Here is a 21,220-nt window from a genome sequence, read left to right as displayed (position 1 = left end):
ATTTTCTCTAAATAATTAACCACAACTATAATTTTTTTCCTGAACCTCACAACACTTTTTTTTTTCAGAATTTTTTTTTATAAGCACAAGCATTAACTTAAATGGACACTGTCAGATACAAAAACTTTTGATATGTTGTACATCTTGGCAAAATGTAAACCACTCTAATATACTTTGTAAGAAATTTCTATTTCCTTTTTATAGAAATCATGGCTTTGTCCAAGCTGAAGCACAGGCATGGACAAAGTCTAGTAAATGAGGGTGGGCTAGCACTCCTTTGTGCTCTCTCCTGTCCGATAGGACTCCTCTGTGCTCTCTCCTGTCCGATAGCACTCCTCTGTGCTCTCTCCTGTCCGATAGCACTCCTCTGTGCTCTCTCCTTCTACTAGTAGTTTTTTGACAATTGAAGAGGGGTGAAAAACCCACATGACAAGCATCATGTGAACAGAACAGCGCATGAGTCAGTTGCACAAATGGCCTCCACCAAATAACGTTCTGCCTAAGACTTTGCAAAGGCCTTGTCTAAGTTTCATTTTTAGCAATCGCATACCAATGAAAGTAGATTGTCATGTAAATGTTGCACACCTTTACTCGTTCACATCCATTGCATTGTGATGAGGGGTGGAAAATTACACAGCCGCACTACTGTGGTGGGATTGGACAAAAAAATATATATATATATATATATATATATATATATATATATATATATGAAAAAAAAAATAAAAAAATCAATGATCACATCCTCACACGCCGTCCTCTGTTATATCTATTCTCCGCACCTGCCAGCAAAACGTTTGAAAGTCCTGGGCATTCTCTGTAGCCCGAGAGTACTGCAATCAGTATATGTACTGAAGTCAGACTTGCACGGGACTTCACGAAAAACATTCCACCCTAGCAAATAAATATTTTTGACATTTAGATTAACTGTAACATTCAGATAAACATGCTCGTTCATGGTGTAGGTGAGTGAAATAACTGTTGGCCAAACAAGCTACTGGTCTACGGTGGTGTTTCCCATCCAGGGTGCCTGCAGATGCTGCAGAACTACAACTTACATGATGCCTAAATAGCCTTTGGCTGTCCGGGCATTCTGGGAGTTTTAGTTTTTCAACAGTTTTAGCTATGTTTCCCAATCAGGATGGCTACATGTATTTAAAAAAAAAGTTAAGTGAACTGGTTATTTTTGTTAATATTTAGCATTATTTATTGTTTATACAGTATAGGACTATTCAAATGTTTAATGTGGAGCTAGCTATAATCATAAAAATTCTTTCATGTCTCACTTGGATTTCTTCTGTAGTATTTTGCAATGACCTCACTGCTATGTTATATTTAGGCTACAATTATGTCAATTATTTGTTCCACTGTGTCTGGATTTTAGTTTGACCATCAAGTACACACACATCCCCCTTTCTCTGCAGTCTATCAGAGGAAACTACATTTAGAGCTATGGCTTTGTCAAGTCTATTTGGCATATTTACTGTCCTGTTCATCTACACGCTGCAAGCAATGCAAACACTGAATTCCAGTCATACTGAAGCCTGGATGTAGTGTTCCCAGAGTGTGAGTAAATGGCAGCGCCTGTGTAAATAGTATTGCTTTTAGCAGCCAATGAGCACAGTACAAAACACTGGCCATAGGCAACACATCTCTAATATTGGAGAATTACTGCATAGAAGTAAAGATCCAGCGGGGACTTCTTGACAGGAGTTGCACATATAAGCGTGTCAGAAGCAAACTTCAAGAAACATTATTCCTAATAAATGGCAGTCAGGTATTTATAGGCTACATTCAGTGAGTGTATGGGTAAGTAGGAGAAACCATATACAGTCAGGTCCATAAATATTCGGACAGCAACAAAATTCTAACATTTTTGGCTCTATACACAACCACAATGAATTTGAAATCAAACGAACAAGATGTGCTTTAACTCCAGACTGCCAGCTTTAATTTGAGGGTATTTACATCCACATCAGGTAAACGATGTAGGAATTACAACAGTTTGCATATGTACCTCCCACTTGCTAAGGGACCAAAAGTAATGGGACAATTGGCTTCTCAGCTGTTCCATGTCCAGGTGCGTGTTATTCCCTCCTTATCCCAATTACAATGAGCAGATAAAAGGTCCAGAGTTCAATTCAAGTGTGCTATTTGCATTTGGAATAGGTTGCTGTCAACTCTCAAGATGAGATCCAAAGAGCTGTCACTATCAGTAAGCAAGCCATCATAAGGCTGAAAAAACAAAACAATGTTTGAAATGTTTGAAACATTTGAGACTGTCAGCTTTAATTTGAGGGTATTTACATCCAAATCAGATGAATGGTGCAGGAATTACAACAGTTTGCATATGTGCCTTCCACTTGGTAAGGGACCAAAAGTAATGGGACAGAATAATAATCAAAAATCAAACTTTCAATCTTTAATACTTGGTTGCCAATCCTTTGCAGTCAATTACAGCCAGAAGTCTAGAACGCATAGCCATCAGCAAACATTGCTTGGTTTCATCCCTGGTGATGCTCTGCCAGGCCTCTACTGCAACTGTCTTCAGTTCCTGCTTGTTCTTGGGGCATGTTCCCTTCAGTTTTGTCTTCAGCAAGCGAATTGCATGCTCGATCGGATTCAGGTCAGGTGATTGACTTGGCCATTGCATAACATTCCACTTATTTCCCTTAAAAAAAACTCTTTGGTTGCTTTTGCAGTATGCTTTGGGTCATTGTCCATCTGCACTGTGAAGCGCTGTCCAATGAGCTCTGAAGCATTTTGCTGAATATGAGTAGATAATATTGCCCGAAAAACTTCAGAATTCATCCTGCTGCTTTTGTCAGCAGTCACATCAATAAATACAAGAGAAGCAGTTCCATTGGCAGCCATGCATGCCCACACCATGACACTACCACCACCATGCTTCACTGATGAGGTGGGTATGCTTAGGATTATGTTCCTTTCCTTCTCCATACTCTTCTCTTCCCATCACTCTGGTACAAATTGATCTTGGTCTGAATGTTGTTCTGGATGTTGTTCCAGAACTGTGAAGGCTTTTTTAGATGTCGTTTGGCAAACTCTAATCTGGACTTCCTGTTTTTGAGGCTCACCAATGGTTTACACCTTGTGGTGAACCCTCTATATTCACTCTGCTGACGTCTTCTCTTGATTGTTTACTTTGACACCTACCTCCTAGAGCAGGGGTCCTCAAACTTTTTAAACGGGGGGCCAGTTCACGGTCCCTCAGACCGTTGGAGGGCCGGACTATAGATAACAAAACATGAATAAATTCCTATGAACACTTATATATCTTATTAATGGACTACCACTTTAAGTACACAGCACAGTTCCCCCCACATTAGGTTGGCAGTATAGATCCCCATTAGGTTGTAGTTCCCCCACATTAGGGTTGGCAGTACAGTTCCCTCACATTAGGTGCAGTATACTTCCCCCATATTAGGTTGGCAGTATAGTTCCCCCACATTATGTAGTAGTTCCCCTACATTAGGCTCTAGTTCCCCCCCCCCCCCCCCCCCAACATTAGGTGCAGTATAGTTCACCCAGATTAGGTTGTAGTTCCCCCACATTAGGTGCAATATAGTCCCCCACATTAGGCTGGCAGTATAGTTCCCCCACATTCGGTGCAATATAGTCCCCCACATTAGGCTTGCAGTATGTTCCCCCACATTAGGTGCAATATAGTCCCCAACATTAGGCTGGCAGTATAGTTCCCCCACATTAGGTGCAATAAAGTCCCCCACATTAGGCTGGCAGTATAGTTCCCCCACATTAGGTGCAATATAGTCCCCCACATTACGTTGGCAGTATGTTCCCCCACATTAGGTGCAATATAGTCCCCCACATTAGGCTTGCAGTATGTTCCCCCACATTAGGTGCAATATAGTCCCCCACATTAGGCTGGCAGTATAGTTCCCCCACATTAGGTGCAATATAGTTCCCCACATTAGGTGAAATATAGTTCCCCACATTAGGCTGGCAGTATAGTTCCCCCACATTAGGAGCAATATAGTCCCCCACATTAGGCTGGCAGTATAGTTCCCCCACATTAGGTGCAATATAGTCCCCCACATTAGGTTTGCAGTATGTTCCCCCACATTAGGTGCAATATAGTCCCCCACATTAGGCTGGCAGTATAGTTCCCCCACATTAGGTGCAGTATAGTTCACCCACATTAGGTTGTAGTTCCCCCACATTAGGTGCAATATAGTCCCCCACATTAGGCTGGCAGTATAGTTCCCCCACATTAGGTGCAATATAGTCCCCCACATTAGGCTTGCAGTATGTTCCCCCACATTAGGTGCAATATAGTCCCCCACATTGGGTGCAATATAGTCCCCCACATTAGGTGCAATATAGTCCCCCACATTAGGTGCAATATAGTCCCCCACATTAGGTGCAATATAGTCCCCAACATTAGGCTGGCAGTATAGTTCCCCCACATTAGGAGCAATATAGTCCCCCACATTAGGCTGGCAGTATAGTTCCCCCACATTAGGAGCAATATAGTCCCCCACATTACGTTGGCAGTATGTTCCCCCACATTAGGTGCAATATAGTCCCCCACATTAGGTTTGCAGTATGTTTCCCCACATTAGGTGCAATATAGTCCCCCACATTAGGCTGGCAGTATAGTTCACCCACATTAGGTTGTAGTTCCCCCACATTAGGTGCAATATAGTCCCCCACATTAGGCTGGCAGTATAGTTCCCCCACATTAGGTGCAATATAGTCCCCCACATTAGGCTTGCAGTATGTTCCCCCACATTAGGTGCAATATAGTCCCCCACATTGGGTGCAATATAGTCCCCCACATTAGGTGCAATATAGTCCCCCACATTAGGTGCAATATAGTCCCCCACATTAGGTGCAATATAGTCCCCAACATTAGGCTGGCAGTATAGTTCCCCCACATTAGGAGCAATATAGTCCCCCACATTAGGCTGGCAGTATAGTTCCCCCACATTAGGTGCAATATAGTCCCCCACATTAGGCTGGCAGTATAGTTCCCCCACATTAGGTGCAATATAGTCCCCCACATTAGGCTTGCAGTATGTTCCCCCACATTAGGTGCAATATAGTCCCCCACATTGGGTGCAATATAGTCCCCCACATTAGGTGCAATATAGTACCCCACATTAGGCTGGCAGTATAGTTACCCCACAGTAGGTGCAATATAGTCCCCCACATTAGGTTTGCAGTATGTTCCCCCACATTAGGTGCAATATAGTCCCCCACATTAGGTAAAATATAGTACCTCACATTACGTTGGCAGTATGTTCCCCCACATTAGGTGCAATATAGTCCTCCGCATTAGGCTAGCAGTATAGTTCCCCCACATTAGGTGCAATATAGTCCCCCACATTAGGCTTGTAGTATGTTCCCCCACATTAGGCGCAATATAGTTCCCCACATTAGGTGCAATATAGTCCCCCACATTAGGCTGGCAGTATGTTCCCCCACATTTGGCTGGCAGTATAGTCCCCCAAATTACGTTGGCAGTATAGTTCCCCCACATTAGGTGCAGTATAGTTCCCCCACATTAGGCTGGCAGTATGTTCCCCCACATTAGGTGCAGTATAGTTCCCCCACATTAGGCTGGCAGTATGTTCCCCCACATTATGTGCAGTATGTTCCCCCACATTAGGCTGGCAGTATGTTCCCCCACATTAGGTTTGCAGTATGTTCCCTCACATTAGGCTGGCAGTATGTTCCCCCACAGGCATACAGCCTCCAGCCATAAAGTATGGCTGGAGGCTGTATGCCTGTGTACTGCCCCATTTCAGTGTTCCGACCACCGCTCCGGCCATAGTAGGACCGGAGGATCGGTGGTCAGAACACCGAAGGGACGCGCCGCTGGTAAACACTTACCTACTACCAGCGCGCGCGTCCTTGCTTCTTCTCTTCCGCTCCGCGCTCGGTTGCCATGGGCGCACGCATGGGACGTCAGTGACGTCGCTGCGTGCGCCTGCTCCCGGCGGTCCCCGCCTTTTTAAAGTAAACGCGGGCCGCAGGGACTTCAGAGGCATCCTTGTGTTCCGAAAGCATCTTTCGGAACACAGGGATGTCCTAAGGCAAAAACACTCGGCGGGCCGGGTAAATGCGCTCCGTGGGCCGCATGTGGCCCGCGGGCCGTAGTTTGAGGACCCCTGTCCTAGAGAGTGTTCTTGATCTGGCCAACTGTTGTGAAGGGGGTTTTCTTGACCACAGATATTTTCCTTGGTCTTCCGGGTCTTTTGGGGTTGCTGAGCTCACTGGTGCATTCCTTCTTTTTAAGAATGCTTCAAACATTTCAAACATTGTTTTGTTTTTTCAGCCTTATGATGGCTTGCTTGACTGATAGTGACAGCTCTTTGGATCTCATCTTGAGAGTTGACAGCAACATATTCCAAATGCAAATAGCACACTTGAATTGAACTCTGGACCTTTTATCTGCTCATTGTAATTGGGATAAGGAGGGAATAACACACATCTGGACATGGAACAGCTGAGAAGCAAATTGTCCCATTACTTTTGGTCCCTTAGCAAGTGGGAGGCACATATGCAAACTGTTGTAATTCCTACACCGTTTACCTGATTTGGATGTAAATACCCTCAAATTAAAGCTGGCAGTCTGGAGTTTAAGCACATCTTGTTCGTTTCATTTCAAATCCATTGTGGTGGTGTATAGAGCCAAAAATGTTAGAATTGTGTTTATGTCCTAATATTTATGTACCTGACTGCAAAATTACAAATATCCCAGTGGGGCTCCACATATTTTGAAGTCAGAGGCCTGAAGGTAGGACACTTGTCCTCATGGTCAGTCATTGTCAAAACTCAAAAAAGATGATTAACAGCTGCTTCCAAATAATGTGTCTTTTACTATACTTAAAAAAAGCTGTGGGCACTGCTGCTCCATTTACTGTAGGTGGACTTTCTGGAAAGAGTTGCACACTGCTTTAAGCCACCTCCAGTAGTGCCAAAAACAATGAACAGAGCGGCAATGCGAACACATGACTGCTGCTTCACTCACTCAACAATCCTAATATTGGGAAATATATCAAGATCAATGGGGGGTCCCAGCAGGCCAAGCATTACTGCCATTTAGAAAAACTTGACATGTCATGCAAACAAACATTTTGAATGGTCTGGGTTTTATTGCTGAGACCAGGTGTCCATTTTATTACCAGCTTCCTCTGGCTGGGCACTTGCTCCGACTTATTGTAGAAGATGGGCTCCACAGACTAGGAGTAGGGATCGTCCGATATTGATTTTTTTAGGGACGATACCGATAATCTGTGGACTTTCAGGCTGATAGCCGATAATTTATACAGATATTCCGGTATAAGTTATTGGCTATTTCTCCACCCCAGACACCCCTCCGCCCCCATCCCCCCACCCGCAGAAGCCACTGGAGACGGTGCGGTGGGGGGGCGGTGCATTATCGGCAAGGTAACTGCGATACTGATAACATCCAAAATCGTGAATATCGGCCGATAATATCGGCCAAACTGATAATCGGTCGATCCCTAACTAGGAGTCAAATCAAGTGCCAAGCTGCGAGTAAAGCCCACTCAGACTATATCTAGAGATTGTGGGGGTTCTCAGAGACCTCCAACTAATGAAAACTTTGGTCTACATGACGCTTTAAATGTTGCTGGTGGAACAACTAGCTGAATGGGAATCAGTCATCAGTAAACTGTCATTTTTATGTTTAAATCCCCAAATGATAACTTTAACCAAACTGGGGCTGTTCACGACTTGAATTTGATTATTGGTATTATAAAGTTTTCATCACATACCAGAGGAATCTCGATCTGTGTCAGCAGTTTGAGACGCTTCCATGGATGACACCACACTGACTGCATGTGGGACAGCACCGAGTGGAGCTGGAGTGGGGGCAGAAGACTTCTTCTGTGCTATGACAACACTCCTGGGGAAAAAAAAACATTAAAAACATAAAGGAAATAGGCATTAAATACTATTTACAATTCAAATACAATTATTTCACAACAAATAACATATGAATCACAGGGTTACATTGCATCCTCATAGTAAGGACAGAAAGTATGTAAACGTTATGTATGGACAGTATAAATAGTGAAATAATAGAATAAAGTATAATGTAATGCTATGGTATGTTGTATTCCCCATGTATCTGCTTGTATACACTATAATTATGACCCCTATCATCTAGACATGCATTACAATGTCGGCATACACTTGTTTACATAGATAAAGACATCTGCAGATTAATACTGAGAAGCAAATCTGACACCCGCTCCTTTCTACAAACATATTTTTCATTATTTTTTGCTTAAGCGCTAACTACATTGTATCAGTCGACATCGCAAATCAAATCTGTCTCAAGGCCAGCCAAGCTGATTATAACGTTGTCCTCTGAGACACCTTGATACTTGATGACATGCAAGGCTTCCTTCCTTCTAACAAACTCCATTTCCTTAATACACAAGTCATTGTACCATGACAAGTGAATAAAGCAATAGCCAATTATTTAGCAGAAACCTTGGCGACCATTAGAAAGTTCATCTCATAAATCAGAAAGCTCTTTTTATACAATGTCAAATCAGAGTTCCACCAGACTACAGAATCCAAAATTAAGACCCACTTTAGCAGTCCACAGTCACATAGAAAAGCAATGTATCTCTTAAGTGGCCAATGTGAGAACGGCAAGGATTTCAAAGAGAAGCTTACATCACTTCTGACAGGACAAGGGTGAAAAGACTAGCCACCATAAATATTCCCCGGCATAAGGTCAGTGTGTTATTAGTCCCAATTACGCTGAACCTGAAGAAGGCTTTGTGGGGCAGATGATTATTGCCTGTTGAATGAGCACAGATCACCAGACTAGGCCAGATGGCATCTTGGCTTCAGAATAGATGCTCTCCCTCAAGACAAAAACCTTATATGCAGAAACATTTCATTACCTGATACTTTATAGAATTTGCCAACTTTTTTTTTTTTCTCTAACTTTACTGGTCATTTAAAATACACCAGTCATATATATATTCTATAAACATCTACATACATATCAGTATTGACAGTGATCACCAAATTCTATAACTATCATAATATGGAAATCAATAGAGGAGGCCATAACTGTATCTGTATTCGGAAACGTGGATTTGGTACATCTAAAATGAGAACAGATTTCTGTAGACATGCCTCGTAAAAAAAGGCATAATGTCCTATACAAAGTAATACAGTGACAAATCTAGTTAAAGGAGATCTGTCAGATTTCTTGACTTCCATTATGCAGCTCTGTAAATGTAACTTATCACCAGACTGCATGGCAGACATTTTCATGTATTTTCCTGATATATAAAAGAAATAGACTAGACTAAACATACAACTTTTAAATACAACGTCTTAAAAACACCAGTATTGTGGGACTAAGGAATAAGGCCTTATTTTGCAATACAGTTTGAGTACTTAACATGTATATAATTTGAAAGTGGAATTATTGCAGACCCACTGAAGTAAATAGGTAGCATACCTACCTACAACATACCCTGCCAGTGCCAGTGTTTGCTTATTGCTTGTCTGTAATGGACACTACAAAGATCTTTCCTGTAATCTATTTAAACCTTGGCCTGTTTAAATAGAAACATCCAAAAGTGGGCATCCACTACGTCTGGAGGAAAAAAGGTTTCATTTTCATCTCAGACACAGATTCTTTACTGTAAGAGCACTGAGACTACAGAAATGTCTGCCCCATGATGATGTGATGGTTGATTCATTGAACAAGTTTAAAGAGGGCACGCATTCCTTCATTGAAACACATCTTACGGCTACCAGTTTTCTGGAGGTGGTACATTAATCCAGTGGGAACTTTTTCTAATTTCCAAAATTGGAAATTATTTCTACCCCTGGTATGGAGCACTTTGAATCAGCCTCATAGGGGGATTTTTTTCTAGATTACCATAACTCATTATTTTTCCCAAATCTGAAACTATATATCGAGAGGGTGCATGGGCTGCCTGCAAGACTAACAGTACAGAAAGGTTCCACCAAATTGATTGAGAACATCCAGCAACCTTTATTATTTCAAATTAAAAATCCAAACTCATTATTACTAGGGATGAACAAATCGAATCTGACCAATCAGAATTTGTTACGAATTTCAGGAAAAATTCGAATCACAACGAATGTGAATATAGTCGTGATTCGATCGAGCAAATCGCTTCATATAACTCCATTTAGTGCAGTCCAGGCTCCAGGGCATCTAAAATGGCGGATCAACATGTGAGGACATGGTGCAAGGAATCCTGGGAAGGTGGGAACAAGGGTCGGCGGGATGACCCTGAATCACATGCAGCCAGCCACCCCTGTGATGTCACAGCCCTATATAAATCGGCAGCCATCTTGCGGCCAGTCACATCAGCTTTCTATTACAGAGCGAGGGACAGAGAGCAGTGTGTTGCACAGAAAAGGTTTTTTACAGCAGCGATTTACCTCAAGCCCAAATCCAGCCTAGAAGCACTGATAGGGAAGGGAGTGAGATTGAGAGAGAAAGTGCAATTTTGGGTGTAGTACACAGCGACTGTGTGCTGCAGCACTGGTGTGTACAACAACTGAAAAGCTAATAGTAGCCAGACAGTTAGGGTGAGCAGAGCACTAAAAGCGTATTGCCCTCTATTAAGTGTAACCTGTGTGTACATCTAAGTGGTGTACCATTTTGTTCCTGTTAAAGTCTTATATACTGTGAATGGCCAGCCAAAAGTACACACCTGCTGGTGTTGTAGACAAATACTGTTTTAAGCGTAGTGGAGCGTATTGTACTCCTCATATACGCACTAAGTATGTCAGGCCGAGAAGGGCCAGGGCATGTACAGGAGTGGCAGAGGCCTAAATTCATCAGGCAGAGGTGACAGCAGACTAGGGGCGAGTGGCAGCAGGAGTCACAGTGAGAGGCTTGAGTTCCCAGTATCAGCTAGCGGTCTGCTGTCATCGATTGGTTAATACGGTCATCCACTTCATCACAAGTGACATCTGACACCCCCAGTCAACAGTCATGGGTTCCTCTGACAACTCAGATGGCATGGCTCGGGAGCAGTCCCTGTCCTCCCATCGCCTCTTTCCTATGCTGTTCCCTCCCCCACAGAAGTATCTTATGCTCTGGGTTCAGTTCCACTATTTAGTGAGGATGATCTACTAGAGGACAGTCAGCAACTACTGCCCAGCCAAGAGATGGAAGAGACATCCGCAGCTTCCTCTGCTAGGCTGGCAAGTAGTGATGAGGAGAGTGGCGTGGGAGGTGGTGTTTAGAGCATTCAGGCTCCTGAAGCAGACACTGTTGAGGAACCTGAGGAGGACATGCAGACACAACTCGATTATTATGATGATGATGATGATGATGATAATGATGATGAAGCGGATTCCACTTGGAAGCCAGGTGAAGAAGGGACTTCATCATTATCAGGAGAAGAGGGTTGCAGGTCATCCAGGAGGCAGCAGCTGAGCCAGCAAGGTGGTAGCATGGTTGGCAGTCAGCATGGTGGCAGAAGAGGAAAGTCTGAAGCTAAACATGCCCTGGGTAGACCACCTGCTTCGTGGCAGCTTACCTTCCTGGGGAGTAGTGGAACAGTGATTCCTGGAGTCGGTGGCAGTAGCAGTCAATCAGTACGGACTGTTGGTGGGAAAATCAGCTACTCGGCAGTGTAGCAGTTTTTCATCAAGCATCCGGAGAATGTTAACCTGGCCACTTGCAAGATGTGTTTGCCAAAAGGTAAAGCATGGCCAGGGCACCATGGCCCTGCATCAACATATGCAGCATCACCATAAAGCAGCCTGGGAGAACCGTGGCTCCGATGTGGTGGTCCAGCCTGCTGCATCAATTAGTGGCACACCGCTTCCTTTTTTTTAGTCAGTCATTCCGCCAGCAATCTATCGGCAAAGCCATGTCTAAAAGACGTCAATATGCACCAACTCATCCAACGGCGCAGAAGCTGAATGTGCTCCTGTTCAAGTTGCTGGTGCTGCAGTACCTCCCTTTTTAAATTGGTGGACTCTGCACCTTTCAGAGAACTGAGGGCTTGTGTGGAGCCGAGGTGGAAAGTCCCAAGCTGTAATTTCTTTGCAAAGAAGGCAGTACCAGCCCTGCACAATTTTGTGGATCAGAAGGTGGGCCAGTCCCTGAGCCTGTCGGTGTGTACCAAAGTGGAGCTGCAACTACGGTCAGGGACGATACATGTCCTTTATGGCCCACTGGGTTAATGTGGTTCCCGCACAGCCCCAACAGTAACTTGGACAGGTCATGCCCCTTCCGCCTCCATGCTCTCAGGCCATTGGTCCTGTGACAGTGTGCGACTCCGCCTCCTCATCCTCCACCGTGTCCTCAGACTCCACTGCATGGACAAATCTCAGTGCCCTTTCAGCATATCATGTCTGCAGGGCACGACGGTGTCACACTGTTCTTTACATGGTTTGCCTTTGGGTAACTGAGTCACACAGGGGAGGAACTGCTAAAAGTCATTCATCAAGAAATCAAATCATGGCTTACTCCATTACTGCATGGCACACGTGTTCAATCTGGTTGTCAAGCGGTTATTAGGGGGATGGGGAAAGGCACAGTGGTGCATAGTTTAAGTTTCACAAGATGGGTGGTTTTTCTAGTTATCTGACAGGAGAGGAGGAGCTAGAGCCGCTAGAGGGTTATGAGAAAGGCGAGACAGAGGACCCAGACACACCATGGCAGTATGCGGTGGATATGGAGGCAGGGAGTCCCTTCGAGTCACTTGCACAAATGGCACGATGCATGCTCACTTGCTTGCATAGTGAATGCCGAATTGTCACCATTCGGCAGCGGGATGACTTCTGGCTCTCCACCTTACTGGACCCTCACTACTGGCACAAAATGGGGGCCTTTTTTACACCCACTGAAATGGGAGGACAAACTTACCTACTACAGAGACATCCTACGTAGTCAGGAGGCCGATGCCTATCTGCGCCATCTTCCATCCTCTCGCAGGTCTGACTCAGGGGGCCCTCTGTACTCACCTTCCACTGCCATGGCTGCTGGGGAGGGGTGGGGTGGCAGGAGCAGTACCAGCTCAATCAGCAACAGCCTGAGTCTACAGTCGCTGATGAGTAGCTTTCTTCACCCGCATAGTGAAGCAATTCATCAGCAGCATGTAGACCTGGAGCAGGAACTTTACATGACCATGCCAACACACCCTGAAGATCCCCTGGACTTCTGGTCAGCCAAACTTAATTTGTGGCCTCAACTAGCAGAGTTTGCCCTGGAAAAGCTGTCCTGCCCAGCCAGTAGTGTGCCATCAGAGCGGGTGTTTAGTAACCCCCAAGGAGAACTCGTTTGTCCACGAAAAGTGTGGAGACACTGACCTTTGTGAAGATGAATCAGGCATGGATCAGCCAGGATTTCCACCCACCAATGCCTGATGCATCAGAATAGATTGACCATGGTGCCACACCCCACTTCACAAATATGGATAGTGCCAAACATATTTAAGGTGCTGCTCCCCAGTTACAGACATTCCTCGGCATCAGACCACAAGTATTGAGAAAACGTAACATTTCTTAGGATAAAATATAGGTACCCAAAATTTTTGTGAAATCAAACAAAAGGAAAGGTGTGGAATAAACACCATGTGCCACCTACACCACCAAGTGTTGATGTGATGCAAAGACCTCTAAAAGGTGGATGGGAACAACGTGTGGTTCATTGTAACCGGTGGGGGTAAAAACTTACTCTCGCATTTTTAATTTCCTTCTTGGCAAGTGTTACTCGCCCTAAAAAGGGCGGCCCCACACAGGAACCTCTCCCTATTTCCACCTACGAACACTGCCATTTCACATGGTTTTTAGGTGTAAATAGGGAGACTTTCCTGTGTGGGGCCGCCCTTTTTAGGGCGAGTAACACTTGCCAAGAAGGGAATAATGCAAGAGTAGGGCCTTACAGGGGAAGATTTTACCCCACCGGTTACAATGAACCGTATGTTGTTCCCTTCCACCTTTTAGAGGTCTTTGCATCACATCATTACTTGTTGGTGTAGGTGGCACATGGTGTTTTTTTGCACACCTTTCCTTTTTTTTGTTTGATTGAAAACATTTTTGGGGTACATAACTTTTATGAATATTCTTTGGATAAAATGTAAGTTTTACGTAATGCACATCCTCTATACTTACTTGTGCACACTAACACTTTTACAAAAGAGACCTTTTTTTCTGTCTACCATCCTCAGCTACTATTCTGATCCTGCCACCTGGCTGATGCCAAACATCTCATGCCAAGTTCTCTTTTTTCACCCACCTTCATCACCGGTTATGGTATTGCCACCCACCGCCCCAGTATGTCACCGGGTCACTTTCAGGACTCCAGATGCTGCTGATGCCACCTCCAGGCTGTCTCATTCTGCCACCATATGTTCTCCTCATGCTGATGCCAGCTCCAGGCTGTGTCATTCAACCACTATATGGTCTCCTCATGCTGCCGCCAACTCCAGGCTGTGTTATTCAGCCACTATATAATCTCCCCATGTTGCCGCCAACTCCAGGTTGTGTCATTCAGCCACTATATGGTCTCCCCATGCTTCCGCCACCTCCATGGTGTGTCATTCAGCCAGTATATGGTCTCCTCATACTGATACCACCTTCAGGCTTTGTCATTGTGCAGCTCTACGACAGTGATTCTAATAGTGATGCCTCTAATCTGCATGTCATACTGAATAACAGTATTATTTCACTAACCCAGCACACACCCTATGCGTGTTACAGCAAGGCAAAGTGTTCTACACCCCTATTAAGGCTCTCTGTAGGCCAGAAATAGTTTTTAATACAGATTCGCTGCAAATAAATTCCGACCAAACACAATTTATGGGGAAAATCTGGTGAATCGGCCGAATCGAATTTTTCTAAAATTTTGCACATCTCTAATTATTACATACAAGTTTAAAACATGTAGTAAGAGCTGAGTAATGTTTCTCCTTGTTGTAGGGTGTCTTCTAGGTAGTGCAATGCTCCCAGAGAAAAAAGTATGTAAATTAGGTCTATAGGGCCACCTATTGGAAACAGCTTCCCTGCCTTTCCATATAGAGGAGAGCTACTTTTCATACATCTCGTAAGGCCAGCTTACAATACAATGTATGAATATTGACAAAAAAAAAAAAATCTGAGTATGGTACATCTATAAATTCAACGCTACAAACATGCAATAATGTTTTGCACTTGATGGAAAGTTGATTTTTTTTCTTTAAATGATCCGAGTTCAATGCATATCATGGAAACAGTTAAAATCTCATCTCATTAGAAACCAATATGCCCTTTTATCAATCATGTAAGGATCAAAGACATGACAGATGACTATAATCAGTCGTCCCGACACAAAGCCTGGCATCCATAGGAACAAAATCACTCTGCATGATGAAAACAATCTCAGAGCCTGGAATTGTAAATAATGTTTGCTGAGCAGATATAAAGCACAAGTAAAGAGATAATCTGCTCTGCTCTCTGAGTTTTTTCAAAGTGTATTCATAGGTTACCATATTCCAGATACTAATAAGGACTTGAATACAGCACTGGTGACTTCTATGGGAGAACACAGACCAAAATATATTAAATGATTTTGAAACACAGATTTAATGAGCTTTATTAGTTTTATATTTGTAGTGTAGTAGCAAGCTTCAGTTTTCTCTCCTTAACTGTCTATATCAAGAAAGTCTTGCTTAAGTGTAACATTTTATATATGTTTCTGCTATTCTTTTCTTGCGTGTTTCAGACCTGCAGAAGACAATGTATACATATTTGGGGGGGGGGGGGGGTTACTTCTTCATCTGGAGCCATTCAAAGGCTTTAAGAGGTTCTATTATCGTTTCGCAGGGAATTGTTTTAGTGCTGTATAAATGAGTAAATAAAAAGGCACATTGGTAATTTAGTCATTTCTATTTTCTTTAGAAAGAAACTTGAGGTAGGAAACCAGGCAGGACCTTGAACTTTATCACTATAAATTTCTGGCACCCACTAATCGCCAGGATGGATGGGAAGAGGATAGCGGGGACATCACTAGCCTGGGAACTAATGCACACCTTGCATGCAGCAGCCCCTCTCCTGGCTGTATTTAAGGGAAGCTAAACTTGTCTTGCTGTTACTGTATACTTTCCAGCTATAGCTCGATAGATGATAATCCTTAAGATATGAGGAGAGTTTTGATTTCTGACAAAGCATTCCTGAGATAAACGCAGGATCAGAGAGATGCTTTGAAATTCCCAGGGACACCCCACTGGTAAAAGGATATATGAGAAGATCTTGCAGACGAAGTGTCTTTGCATTTAGAATGTAAAGTGGCTGAGGCCTGTGCCGCCACTACACCAAATATTAAATAAGAAACAGAGCAAGTTCAGCTCGGCAAGTTCTAAAGAAGTGCTACATGGGAAAACTGGTGACAGAAACCAGTGGCTTCTCAACATTCGTAGGAGTTTTATTCCTTCAAAAAAAACTCCACAATTGGAGAAGAGATCTATAGTTACTTTAAACGAATATGGCTGCCAATCAGCAATGCTAGTTTAGATATCGGTAGTGTGAAGACAACCTAAAAGTAGACTAAAGGGAAAGCATCATAAAATGATCATAGATCCTTACAGGGATAAAGGGGTTGTCCAGGACTATAAAAAATAAAGCTTCTTTCTTCTAACAACAGTGCCACACATGTCCTCAGGTTGTATGTCTGGTATTACAAATCTGCTCCATTCGCTTAAATAGAACACAGCCGCAATTCCACAAACAAACTGAGGACAGGAAGGGTGCTGTTTCTGGAAGAAATCTACTATGGTTTTCTAATCCTGCATAACCCCTTTAACTATTAATTTAGGATGCTCATTAAAAATAAACAGGCAAGTTTAAAGTATCCCTGTCATTTAACAAAACTTATGACATGAAGGGAGTGGCTGGGCACTTCACTCGGTGGCTCAGTGAAAGTTGTACTACATTGTTTATAAGTGTATGGAGCAATCTAATGCAACTAGTCAGACATCACAGTGAGCTGGGTAGAGGGGTGCACACCAGCATGCATTTAACCTTTCATTCTAATGATCAGTGGGGGCCAATATACTGAGATCCCAACTCAAATGTTTTGTTAGATGACAAGGACACCAAATAAAAATCCCATCAGAAGTCTATAAAAATTTTTTCTTGATGTCACCCTCTTCTATGTCCCAAATAAAGTAAATGCTAGCTGATTCCTAATGATGAATTTACCTGTCAAATGATCGAAATTGTACTGCATGTTCAGCAACAGGATCCCCAAGAGCTCCAAGAAATGCAGGCGGTAGTAAAGCAGGATCTATTTGGGATTCTTCAGCTGGCATACTGACAAGGCTTCGAAGAATATCTTTTACATTCACATTTTTAGCAGTTGGTTGCTCTTTCACACCATCAGTTCCACTTTCCTGAGATTTTTTGACTTCTGATGATAGTGTATGTAGTACTTCACTTATAGCATCGGGACCTGAACTCACAGGGTCCAACTTGGAAGGATCTGATTCCGTATTACTGTTAGGTGGCAAAACAGTTTCCTCCCCAATACCAGAGTCTCTTCTTCTTACAGATGTGGTACTGTCCAAATCATTTGGGCTAGCTTGTTCTACAGATGTGCCATCTAGGAGCAAAGATTTTGAAACAATGTAAACTAGACAGAATCATAATAGAAACCTACAATGGACAGAAAAAGGTTAAACGCCCTTTTAAAATGTCAGCTTCTTGTGATGTTAAAGAAAAAGATAAATCATGTTAGAACTACCTTTATTGTCAGATTCACCTTCATTTTGACATTTAAAGTGAACAATTCGAATGCAAAACAAACTGAAATCTTTTAGGGGGGAAAGAAAAAATAAATAAAAACACTATAACCTTGTCTGCACACCCTTTAAACTAATACTTTGTAGAAGCAACTTTTGATTCCTTGCAGCAATCTGTCTTTTTGGGTAGGAGTTTATTAGCATGGCACATATTGACGTGGCAATATTTACCCACTCTTCCTTGCAAAAGCGCTCGAAATCTGTCCAACTGTGAGGACACTTCTTGGGCAGAGCCCTCTTAATATCACCCCACAGATGTTCACTTGGATTAAGGTCTGGGCTATTCCAAAACATTATCCAAACATTTGGATGTTTGCTTTTGATTGCTGTCCTGCTAAAATGGTGAATTTCCTCATAATCTTAATTTTTCTAAGGCTGGGTTCACATCATGTTTTCAGCCATATGGACCGCATACGGCTGGGGGGAGCTAGAACTGGGAGCTCCCGTATCCCTGCCGTATGCATTTTTGCCCCATATGCGGTTTTTCACCAGACCCAAAACCAGGTTATTGCGTGACTTTCTATAACCACTGTATGTGTTACACTTTACATTGTTATTCGGTATGCAATAAAAGAAAATTAGATGGTCATTCTTCTAATGCATCATGTTTATCAATTTCTTGTATATATTTTTTCATAATGTGGGGAGCCAGTGCTTTGTGGGGTGAACATATAAGATGCAGGGCAGCCTGCCTGATCAAATAGTATGTAATAGGTTGTATGCCAGCATTGTGCACTACATGCTATCATGTAACTGGCACCCTTTGTATGCCTTATCTGCAATTAATACTAAGCAGCTACTCCCCTGATGAATAGTAAATATGTGAGTGGTTGTTCATCAGTATTTTGCACCTGTGCGACCTCCCCCATATAGCATTGCCGCTGGTCTACATCATGGTGGGAATAGGTGTCTAACCTGCCCTTGTATGGCCTTTTTTTCTGTGATCTTGGTCATTACTCTAACCTTTTTATAATGTTACTTTAAAAAGTTAAATAAGTTACATAACATTTTATTGTTTTTTTTATCAATTAAAAAGATATTGCATGAAGTGTTTCTAGTCATTTACACAACAGCTTTCAATAGGTGAAAGACTATGTAGGCTCCATTTAGACAAACAGAGATTTAAAGGAAATCTGTCATCATTATCACCTGCACTAAACCTATTACACAGGCTTGTAGTGTGGGTGATCCTGATTAAAACGCTTCTTACCTGGTTAAAAATGGTTCAGCGGTTCTTCAAATATCTATATTTTTAGTTTTCTGTTATTCCCTGGCTTGGGAGGTGTTATCATCTGGGACTCTGCTACACGTCAATGCTATATGGGGGAGCTCGCCCGGCTCATGAATATTCATGAACTTATCCTCGTAGTCTAACTCCTTTTTCTAGGTCTGGTGGGGAGGACCGCCCATGAGGATAAGGTCATGAATATTCATGAGCCGGGCGGCTGCTCCGCCCAGCTAGAATGACGTGTAGCCGAGTCCCAGATGATAACACCTCCCACTGAGTCCCAAGCCAGGGAATAACAGAAAACTAAAAATATAGATATCTGAAGAACCGCTGAACCATTTTTAACCAGGTAAGAAGCGTTTTAATCAGGATCACCCGCACTACAAGCCTGTGTAACAGGTTTAGTGCGGGTGATTCCAATGACAGATTTCCTTTAACATAATTTCGATAGCAGCTTAGTTCTTAGTTAGTCTCTGTTCCCACTAATTTATTTGCATCCAGTCAGGAGTTCCATGATTTTCAAGGGCAAGAACAGCACAGCCTGCAGCACTATTTTTATATTAAGATTGCTGACATTTTTCACATAGAAACCAGTCATATTTCTGATTTCACCATGTGTCCAATACAATAATGTAAGCAAATGGATGTACCAAAGAAGACATTCAATCACTGAATTACTTACATAAAACGCAAAAGTAAGACTTCTTAACACCATACCAACATTTTTGTCTGATAGAAGCCTACCTTGTGAGCCTGATGTTCCAACATCTCCATTGCTGTTATTCACTTGTCTGGATGGGCTGCTGACTTGAGGCTGCTTCCTTTCATTTTGAGGCTCCAAGATGTCTCGATACTTCGATACCATGAGAACAGAGATGAAGTAAACTACAGCCAGAGCTAAAAACTGAGCCTGTTTGCTGTCCTCCTAGTTATAGAAAACAAAGACATTTTTTTTATCCATTAAATGACTCACTAACATCTCTCTATACCAGCTGGATCTTCACAAAAAAAAAAAAGCATCAGCATCACCTTATGATTTTACTACCTCCTTACAGGGATGCTTCCCCCACCAAGAAATGCTTTAACCCCTTCATGAGCCAGCCCATTTTCACCTTCATGACCTGGGCATTTTTTGAAAATCTGACCACTGTCTCTTTAAACATTAATAACTTTGGAATGCTTTTACTTATCATTCTGATTCAGAGAATGTTTTTTCGTGACATATTCTACTTTATGTTATTGGTAAAATTTCACTGATATTTGTATCCTTTCTTGGTAAAAAATCTAAAAATTTCATAAAAATTTTGAAAATATAGCATTTTTCTAACTTTGACAGTCTCTGCTTGAAAGGAATATGGATATTCCCAATAAATTACATATTGATTAACATATACAATATGTCTACTTTGTGTTTGCATAAAAAAATTGACAAGTTTTTACTTTTGGAAGACATCAGAGGGCTTCAAAGTTCCGCAGCAATTTTCCAATTTTTCTCAAGATTTTCATAATCGTAATTTTTCAGGGCCCAGTTCAGGTTGGAAGTGGATTTTAAGGGTCTTCATATTAGAAATACCCCATAAATGACCCCATTATAAAAACTGCACCCCCCAAAGTATTCAAAATGACATTCAGTAAGTGTTTTAACCCTTTAGGTGTTTCACAGGAATAGCAGCAAAGTGAAGGAGAAAATTCTAAATCTTCATTTTTTACACTCGCATTTTCTTGTAGACCCAATTTTTGAATTAAGGGGTAAAAGGAGAGAAATCACCCTAAAATATGTAACCCAATTTCTCTCGAGTAAGGAAATACCTCATATGCGTATGTAAAGTGTTCGGCGGGTGCAGTAGAGGGCTCAGAAGGGAAGGAGCGACAATGGGATTTTGGAGAGTGAGTTTTTCTGAAAGGGTTTTTGGGGGGGCATGTCCCATTTAGGAAGCCCCTATGGTGCCAGAACAGTGGACCCCCCCCCCACATGTGACCCCATTTTGGAAACTATACCCCTCATGGAATTTAATAAGGGGTGCAGTGAGCATTTACACCCCACTGGCGTTTGACAGATATTTGAAACAGTGGACTGTGCAAATCAAAAATTTTATTTTTCATTTTCACAGACCACTGTTCCAAAAATCTGTCATACACCAGTGGGGTGTAAATGCTCACTGCACCCCTTATTACATTC

General features: G+C 42.6%; 1 protein-coding gene across 2 annotated transcripts in view; it reads right to left on the bottom strand.

Annotated features, from left to right (window-relative positions):
* Positions 1-21,220, bottom strand: part of LRBA (LPS responsive beige-like anchor protein) — a 713,883-nt gene that overhangs the window by 552,237 nt on the left and 140,426 nt on the right. For both annotated transcript variants that reach the window (XM_056562819.1, XM_056562820.1), the window contains exons 28-30: positions 19,786-19,966; positions 17,215-17,614; positions 7,785-7,915 (exon numbers count right to left, since the gene is read on the bottom strand). In XM_056562819.1, the coding sequence (XP_056418794.1) occupies positions 7,785-7,915; positions 17,215-17,614; positions 19,786-19,966 (712 nt within the window). The remainder of the gene's footprint in view (positions 1-7,784; positions 7,916-17,214; positions 17,615-19,785; positions 19,967-21,220) is intronic.

Source organism: Hyla sarda, chromosome 1, assembly GCF_029499605.1.
Source record: "Hyla sarda isolate aHylSar1 chromosome 1, aHylSar1.hap1, whole genome shotgun sequence".
Lineage (NCBI taxonomy): Eukaryota > Metazoa > Chordata > Amphibia > Anura > Hylidae > Hyla > Hyla sarda.
The sequence above is the reverse complement of the archived record's forward strand: the minus strand, read 5'-3'. Positions and strand labels throughout refer to the sequence as shown.